Source organism: Camelina sativa, chromosome 16, assembly GCF_000633955.1.
Source record: "Camelina sativa cultivar DH55 chromosome 16, Cs, whole genome shotgun sequence".
NCBI lineage: Eukaryota > Viridiplantae > Streptophyta > Magnoliopsida > Brassicales > Brassicaceae > Camelina > Camelina sativa.
Genome location: NC_025700.1, coordinates 26,930,978 through 26,939,773, shown reverse-complemented (window position 1 = coordinate 26,939,773; position 8,796 = coordinate 26,930,978). Strand labels below are relative to the sequence as shown.

General features: G+C 36.3%; 2 protein-coding genes across 2 annotated transcripts; both read left to right on the top strand.

The window, feature by feature from the left end:
- LOC104752724 lies at nucleotides 1,653-4,514 on the top strand. Its single transcript, XM_010474932.1, has 5 exons — nucleotides 1,653-2,011; nucleotides 2,095-2,746; nucleotides 2,831-3,030; nucleotides 3,129-3,373; nucleotides 3,496-4,514. Exons 1-5 carry the CDS (start codon nucleotides 1,743-1,745, stop codon nucleotides 4,239-4,241), a joined length of 2,112 nt encoding a protein of 703 aa, XP_010473234.1. The 5' UTR covers nucleotides 1,653-1,742; the 3' UTR covers nucleotides 4,242-4,514.
- On the top strand, nucleotides 4,698-7,076 carry LOC104752723 (1,4-dihydroxy-2-naphthoyl-CoA synthase, peroxisomal). The gene is made up of 9 exons (XM_010474931.2): nucleotides 4,698-5,108; nucleotides 5,220-5,342; nucleotides 5,639-5,740; nucleotides 5,841-5,879; nucleotides 6,024-6,122; nucleotides 6,229-6,276; nucleotides 6,369-6,464; nucleotides 6,579-6,701; nucleotides 6,878-7,076. Exons 1-9 carry the CDS (start codon nucleotides 4,839-4,841, stop codon nucleotides 6,992-6,994), a joined length of 1,017 nt encoding a protein of 338 aa, XP_010473233.1. The 5' UTR covers nucleotides 4,698-4,838; the 3' UTR covers nucleotides 6,995-7,076.

The window sequence follows — 8,796 nt, the reverse complement described above, 5'->3', positions numbered from 1 at the left end:
TTTTTTTTTTGGTAAAAGGTTAAATTCATAAAAGTTATTCCTTCTTCGCCAAATATTCTTATGTTTCTGTCTTACGTCTACGGTAATTATGTGATCTCTCAGAAGCCCTAATTTCAATGGCCGCTCAATGTGTTTGATGAGATGAAGATGGTTTGAGATTAGGGTTTGAAAATTAGACGAATTTGGGGACAAGATGAGGCACACGTTACTTGGTCATGGGTTTACTTAATTGAAATTATCAACCCACCAGTTTACTCTTTAAGGCTTAGTTGGAGCTGTTAGTTATATATAAATTTGTAAAAGGAATAAGTGTATAAGTAGCACCAGAGGTCTAGTGGTAGAATAGTACCCTGCCATGGTACAGATCTGGGTTCGATTCCCGGTTGGTTGGGTCCTTCGCATTCTTCTGAACATTCATTTGAGATTCGCCACACCTCTGAGCTCTTTTTTTCTTTTTTTCCCCACATAAGGGAAAACATTACTATCTTGCAGTATAGTTTTCATCTAAATATTCGCCACTGGTCAGCAAGGTGAAGGGTTCATTTTTCTTATTTGCATGTTTTCTTATTTCTTAATTAGAGTTTATACTTTATCGCTTTATGAAAAATCAAAAGATGAAAACTAGTGGCGAAAATAAAATAAATCAAAAGATATAATTCAGGACATGAGGCAACTCGCCTTTGGTGTTTTTCTATGTTGTATAAATGGAAGTGTAATTAAGGGGACTACGATGAATGTGACCGTGAAAGGATGATGTATCCGCGGATTCATAAGATATATCATCTTCTTTAGTTTGGAACTCTTAGCAACAAGTTTGTTGTTTGTTTTCACATGCATGTTTAATTAGGTCTCTCTACTAAATGGAAAGATTGTTTTTCTACAATCTGACGGAAATAAGATGATTCAGTGTATTACTTGTCTATGGTAATACACTTATACTTAATATAGTTTTGGTCTCAATAAAACACTCGAGTTATATGAATATGTTATTGTCTTCTCTACCGTTCAACAGACTAAACCAAAAGGTCCAAAGCAGTCTATTAGTACAATCAAGTTCACGTCAGCTATCCATTAACATCAAGTTGTATCCAAAATGTTACAAATATACTTACATAGCAAAATAAAAAATGTAAGCATAGATGTGAATCTCCACTCCATTCTTATTTTATCCAAATTGCTGAGTTTTTTTTTGTGTCGTATAAAACAATATGTTTGGTATATATATATACATAAAGTAGAATAATCAAACAAGTAGAACCAGTGGTCTAGTGGTAGAATAGTACCCTGCCACGGTACAGACCTGGGTTCGATTCCCGGCTGGTGCAATTGAGCTGTGATGAAATTGCTTTAAGCGTTGGTTATCTAAGGCTCTGAGCTCTCTATATTTTTTTCCCTTTGTGTGTTATCTAAGGTTTTACGTTAGAGAAAATATAGAGATCAAGTGATTGTCAAAAAAAAAAAAATATAGAGATCAAGAATTATTAATGTTTAGGCTCTTTTCAAATTATAGATAATAATATAGAAAAAGGGGGAAATTAACAAAGATAAATATAAGGGCCGATTTTTAAAATAAATAAAAATACAAGGACTATTTTGTAACAAAATTCCTCATTTCCTCCCCAATGTATTTCTTCATCCTCTTCCCTTTTCGATTCTTCTGTAAAAACAAACAAAAAAAAACCCTAATTTCTGGGGCCTGTGCAGTCGCTGCACAGTTCACTCAAAAAAAACAATACACAGAGATGGAGATAATCGAATCATTAGAAGAGATTCCAGTTCAGAACCCACAAGTAGAAGACTTTTCATGGGCTGATTTAACCTGGACCAAATTCGGAACATCGGAGCATCACGATGAAGTAGCACTGGTTCCATACGCAAGGGTCGACGAGTTCATCATCGGAGAATGCTCAAACGCAGAGTGCCCAACACGATTTCACATCGAAAGAGGAAGGAAACGCTCTCGAGGCAGTCTCAAAGAGTACAAGAGCGACGAGTATTTGGAATATAGACTGTAAGTTTCAAAACCTACTTCAAAGCAATCAAAGATCTCATTGTTAGGTTTTTTTCATTTGTGGGGTTTACTTCTTATTGAAGGTATTGGTGTTCATTTGGTCCTGAGAACTATGGTGAAGGTGGTGGTGTTTTGCCCAGTAGAAAGTACCGTCTCAACACTAGGAACCGTGCAGCGAGACCTCAGTCTATGAGAGGATGTACTTGTCATTTCGTGGTGAAACGGCTCTATGCTCGTCCTTCACTTGCGCTTCTCATTTACAATGAGAGACGACATGTGAACAAAGCTGGGTTTGTTTGTCATGGACCTCTTGATAGAGATGCTATTGGTCCTGGTGCTAAGAAGATTCCTTATATATGTAATGAGATTCAGCAGCAGACTATGTCTATGATCTATCTTGGGATTCCTGAAGAGAACGTTTTGGAGAAACATATTGAAGGGATTCAGAGGTATTGTGGTTCTGATGCAACTGTCAATAGTCTTGCCTCTCAGTATGTTCATAAACTTGGGATGATTATCAAACGTTCCACTCATGAGCTGGATTTAGATGATCAAGCTAGTATCAAGATTTGGGCTGAGCGCAACAAGAAATCAATCTTCTTTTATCAGGAATCTTCTGAAACCGATCAGTTCATGCTTGGGATTCAAACGGAGTGGCAGTTGCAGCAGTTTGTGCGTTTTGGACATTGCAGTCTCGTTGCAGCTGATTCGACATTTGGGATAAAGAGACTCAAGGTAAGATGGATCTTATGTTTTATGTCTGTGTCTGTTTTTGCGGGAGTTATGTGATTAATCCTGATATCTTAAACACTATGACAGTATCCTCTGTGCACGCTTCTTGTATTTGATTCAAGACATCATGCTCTCCCCGTCGCTTGGATTATCTCTCGTAGCTATTTGAAATCTGATGTTGAGAAGTGGATGAAAATACTACTCCAACGCGCCCAGAGTGTTGAGCCTGGTTTCAAAATCAACGGCTTTATCATTGATGATGCTGCAACAGAGATTGATCCCATAAGGCATGATTGATGATGCTTCAACTCTGTATATGGAGTTCCATAATTGGATAAAGAGTGTATTTGTAAACTGACTCAGTTCCGTTTTATTACTTTTCCAGGGATACATTTTGTTGCCCCGTCCTTTTTGCTCTCTGGCGTGTTCGTAGATCATGGCTTCGGAATGTTGTAAAGAAGTGCGATGGCATTGAGGTTCAAAGAAAGTTATTCAAATGTTTGGGAGAACTCGTGTACAGTATTTGGGATGAAGTAGATACACCAAAGGCTCTAGAAAGATTAACTCACGATTTTGTTGATCAAACCGCCTTCATGCAGTATTTCACATCCACTTGGTTACCTAAAATAGGTTAGACATTTCTCATATTCTATTCATTTTCTTATCTTATTATATAGAACCGCTGGGATCGCTGCTAATTAGTGGTCTTGGTAATCTTAGTCTTTGCCTTATGTGTTCTCTAATATTTGCAGGAATGTGGCTATCAACTATAAAAAGTCTTCCACTTGCAAGCCAAGAAGCATGTGGTGCTATAGAAGCTTACCATATAAAGCTTAAAGTAAAATTGTTTGACGATACACACCTCGGTGCCCTTCAGAGAGTAGATTGGTTGGTACATAAGCTGACGACTGAACTCCATTCTAGTTATTGGCTTGATCGGTATGCTGATGAAAGTGATTCTTTCCAAAACGTTAAAGAAGAATACATAGCTTCTACTTCGTGGCACCGAGCGACGGAGATTCCAGACTCTGCTGTTACACTAGATGAAAACAACATCCTTGTTGCAAAGGTTCAGTCTCAGAGAGATAGCGACGTAGCACGGGTTGTGTGGAATCCAGGTTCAGAGTTTGCCTTCTGTGATTGCGCTTGGTCTTTGCAAGGGAACTTATGCAAACACATCATAAAGGTAAACACAATTTGCGAAAACCGTGAAGGCTATGGTGACTCAATGTCCTTGCGGTCCTTAAAAGAAAAAATAAGAAACATAAAGATGACACCTATGGATGACTCAATAGCCTTGGATCTCTCAATGGCATTGACGCTGCAGATGCTTGATCAGATAAAACAGTTGGTGCAACTAAGCGGAACAAATGATATCAGCAGTATAGTCAATGATCTGCCGGTGAAATGGGGTTGTAAGAAAGGCAGAACAACCATAGGCATTCCTGCTTCTATTGCTGCCTTTACAAAGAAAAGGAGTCAGAAACGGAAGCGATAAGTCAGAGATGATATGTGAAGTGGGTAGCACAGATCACTCCTTGTATTGGCTTATAAAGAACACAGCAGGATCTTGCGTAGCTTTAGAGTTAGAATTCATAGACACGGTTAGTTATAGTTTTAGTAGTTAATAGATTCTAACACCAATCATTCCTTCTTTGTTGCTTTTTTTTCATCCTACTGTTGAAGTGTAAATCCTTCTCTCCAGATTCTTCCTTTTTCATTAAAACAGGTTTTTGGGGTTTTAACGAATCAGTACCAACATTTTGTCTTATTGAAGATCGTCTAGGTTGAATTCAATACAATAATACATTATACCAATGAAGAAGTCTAAATATATGTCCAAGTGTGAAGGTGAAACGCACGTTTTGCTGCGTTTTGCCTTATCTTATCTCATCGTCAAAAACGTTTTTTTTTTATATAGAAAGGAACAGAGGCGCCAAGCAATTCTGTCCACTTCCTCTGATTCTTCAAAGTTTCAACCTTTTTTTTTTTCTTTCTCTTAATTATAAAATGCATTGTCACAGTCCATGTTATATAATCTCTGGTCATTATCATCATCGTTATCATCTTTCTCTGTCTCGCTTCTTCCTCACCAATGGCGGATTCAAAGGAACTCGGCACGGCGAGCCGGCGGATGTCCGTCGTTACCAATCATCTCAGTCCTATCGGATTGAGCTCAGCTCGCGTTGACTCAGTGGAACCTTGTATTGCTTCGTCGATGAATGATAGTTTCCATAAGGTTCACGGTGAAGTTCCGACCCATGAAGTCGTTTGGAAAAAAGCTGAAATCTTTGGTGACGGGGAAGAACATAAGGAGTTTGTTGACGTTATTTATGAGAAATCCCTTGATGAAGGTATCGCAAAGGTTTGTGCTTGTCTAGTCACTAGTGTTTGATAAAATTCCTCACGGAGTTATGTTTTTGGTGGAGGAGGTTTGAATTTTATCGTTCTTTTGTTTTTTTGTGGGTTTATGTAGATTACTATAAACAGGCCAGAGAGAAGGAACGCGTTTCGGCCTCGGACTGTGAAGGAGCTTATGCGTGCGTTTAATGATGCTAGAGATGACAGCTCTATAGGAGTCATCATACTCACCGGCAAGGTAAAAATACTTTATATATTGTGCTTCTTTCCTTTGTGATAGTGGTTAACATTTGAGTTGATATCTGCTTGTTAAATGTTATGTGACAGTAAGAAATGTAGCAGAACCTTATGAAAGTTGATTTGTGAATGTTATGGTACTAAGTCAATGTCTAGTTATTACCTTTGCTTTGAGTCTCAGTAGTGCCAAGGTTAGATCTTACTTTTGGAGTTGATGACACTGAGCTCAATAGTGTTCTCTGTTTTTGATACTTGTTTCTGAAACTATTGTTCTGAATAGTAATATTGATGGTTTAGGGAACAAAAGCATTTTGCAGTGGTGGTGATCAGGCGTTGAGAACACCAGACGGTTATGCTGATCCCAGTGATGTTGGCCGCCTTAATGTTCTTGATCTCCAGGTATGTCCTTGATCTACAAAACGATAAAAAGGTTTGGGTTTCCTCATCCTTATTGGATTAATGTATTATTTCCCACCTTCCTTTTTCTGTTCATAATCAGGTTCAAATCCGCAGATTGCCAAAGCCAGTTATCGCAATGGTAAGCACCTTCAAACAACTGCTAGTTTGCTCTATGCATCTTTGTGCTGATCCTGGATAGAGTAGCTTTGTTATTGTGTGCATCTGTGCCCATAGGCAGAGAGCATTTCTTGTGGCTGATCTGCTTGCTTTTTGACTGAGTCAGGTTGCTGGTTATGCTGTTGGAGGAGGACATATCTTGCACATGGTTTGCGATCTTACCATTGCAGCTGATAATGCTATTTTTGGTCAAACGGGTCCTAAGGTTCTCCCTCTGGCCTCTGTTTCAGTTTCGAGAATGTGTCAGTGAAGTAAGAGCTGGAGTTATTACTAATCCCCATTGATTATGTGGACCAATTTCATGTCTTCAGGTTGGAAGTTTTGATGCTGGTTATGGAAGTTCCATCATGTCTCGTCTGGTAATTGCTTGATATAACTGACTAATACTGTGATGCTACATCTAAAATCTAACAAAAATGGACTGATCAAACTGTTTGAAACAAAAAAACAGGTTGGTCCTAAAAAGGCACGAGAAATGTGGTTTATGACAAGGTTCTACACAGCTTCTGAAGCAGACAAAATGGGACTTATCAATACAGTTGTTCCGGTAAAGTTAATTAGTAAACCCGTAGTGTCGTCACAGATTCACAAGATATATCACTCTGTTTGCTTGCTTGTAAATTGTTTGATTACTTCACTGAGATCTGTTTTCTGTTCCCAGCTAGAGGAATTGGAGAAAGAAACAGTCAAGTGGTGTAGAGAAATCTTACGGAACAGCCCAACTGCAATCCGAGTGCTTAAGGCAGCACTCAATGCAGTTGATGATGGCCATGCTGGACTTCAGGTACTTCCTTCAACCAACTTGCTTAGTCTCTTTCCGTTTTAAAGAAACAAAATCCTATAGTCAAATTTGCAATCTAAGTTCCAAACTCACTGTAGTCACAAATATGGATCCGTTCAGTTTTAAAGAATTTACTAGCATACAGTATTTAACGGATTTACAAACTTTTCTTGCTGCAGGAACTTGGTGGCGATGCGACACTCTTATTCTATGGAACCGAAGAAGCTACCGAAGGAAGAACTGCTTATATGCAACGCCGACCACCAGACTTTTCTAAATTTCCCAGGCGACCTTAAAGGCCCTTAAACTCACTTCTAGCTCAGTTCAGGTGTTTTCATTACAACATCTGTACTCGTTATAATCCAAGTCTTTTTTTTTTTTCCGGTTGTTTGTTTTGTTTACCAAACAATGAATAATGATTTTGTGAAAATAAATTTGAATTTATAAAATGGGAAACGTTCAACATGACAATTCAGCAATAATACCACAAAAAGATAGAAAAACATAAGGACAAATCCAGAGTTCAAAAGATCACAAAGCCATAAAATAGTTGACAGTTACCATGGTTAGACACTAACGTTCTCCATAACCATGGTAAACTGAGGAAATAGGTATAAGAGACTGAGAGCTGCTTCATAATTTGGAATACATATGAAGAACAAATTAGAGTGCTTTTTTTTTTTTTCATTAGTTAAGCTATTGCAGACATTAATAAAATATCTACATACCCATTTGGAATATATATGAAGAATTAACTATAGCATGATTAGTTGGAGAGACTACAGAAGCTAGGCTAACGCTAAACAGTAAACACTCCATGAGCAACTAATTAGAAACCCATCCAAATTCATTCCAGTTCCGCTTTAACTGAACGAGCCTCTACAACGGATGTGTAACTGGACTAGAAGTTAAACCTCATAAACTATCAAATCAATCACATACATTTGCAGCGCCTTTGTGGTGATGTTTTCGTGGGCTGAAGAAGACACGATTGATATGACGGAACGTAATGAGTAGAGCAACTCGTTGGGAAGTGAAGAGTACTGCTGACGCACGCACACAAAAGACAAAGAATCATGATAAAGCTAAAATAATTATTAATTATTTAATTTTTAGTTAATTAGTTAATTTTTATTTTTAAAGCTAAAATTAGTTAATTTTTATTTTTAAAGCTAAAATAATTATTAATTATAAATCATTAATAAATATTTTCAAGATATCTATATATATATATATATATCTTTGATAATAAGATTATTTAAATACTACAAAATCATAAAATCAAATTCAACTACTTTCATTTTAAAAATAATATGCAAAAGATTGAGTATATAACTCTTTACTTTATAGTTTGTATAATAAATGTTGTATAAAATTTTAGATATTTTTACTATAAAATTTGCATACTCTTAATAACATGTATACAACAGCAAAATAAATTCACAATATTTACTTCTAATATATAAAAGATAAACATACAACAAATTGATTTTAGCTAAACAATATAGAGGGTATGTTTGCAAAATGGTATAAAATAAGAATATTTTTGCAAATACCTTTATATTACATCTTGAAAATAATTATCAGTGATTTTTATTTAACTATTAGTTAGCCATCTTTTTTCCTTTATTTTTCACTATGTTACTATTATTTCAAGATTCAAAAGTGGCAGAGTAGAATCAGGTTTAACTTTTTTTTAGCCACTAAGAACTTTGAACCACCATATGTCCATCCATATATATAGATTCATAGATTGCAAGAAATTTGTGATCTGAACTTTTATCCCTTTACCTTGTGATTATCTATGTTTTCAAGATATACAATTTAACTTTCGTTTAAATATTTCACCAATAATGCAATAATAAATAATTTTCTCTTATAAAATTTTATGAAAGCATTAATATAAAATTCCATTTACATTAAACTAGAAACACCACATAACCAAACGTTAAGCGTACAGAAAAAAAAAACATATAAACAAATAGATCATAACTTTAAAAAATAAATATTAGCAAGCCCTAGAAACACGATCTTTCTTCACCAACAAGCAATAGCGACGACGATCGCCTTATAAAATTGATTAATCGTTCACTAGATG

Excerpts from the sequence above, each read along its gene's own strand:
- LOC104752723 (XM_010474931.2), top strand. The coding sequence starts at position 4,839 with ATGGCGGATTCAAAGGAACTCGGCACGGCGAGCCGGCGGATGTCCGTC. Across the intron at positions 5,880-6,023 it reads CAAAGCCAGTTATCGCAATG|GTTGCTGGTTATGCTGTTGG; the intron begins GTAAGCACCTTC and ends TGACTGAGTCAG. Across the intron at positions 6,702-6,877 it reads ATGGCCATGCTGGACTTCAG|GAACTTGGTGGCGATGCGAC; the intron begins GTACTTCCTTCA and ends TTCTTGCTGCAG.
- LOC104752724 (XM_010474932.1), top strand. The coding sequence starts at position 1,743 with ATGGAGATAATCGAATCATTAGAAGAGATTCCAGTTCAGAACCCACAA. Across the intron at positions 2,012-2,094 it reads GAGTATTTGGAATATAGACT|GTATTGGTGTTCATTTGGTC; the intron begins GTAAGTTTCAAA and ends TTCTTATTGAAG. Across the intron at positions 2,747-2,830 it reads TTGGGATAAAGAGACTCAAG|TATCCTCTGTGCACGCTTCT; the intron begins GTAAGATGGATC and ends ACACTATGACAG.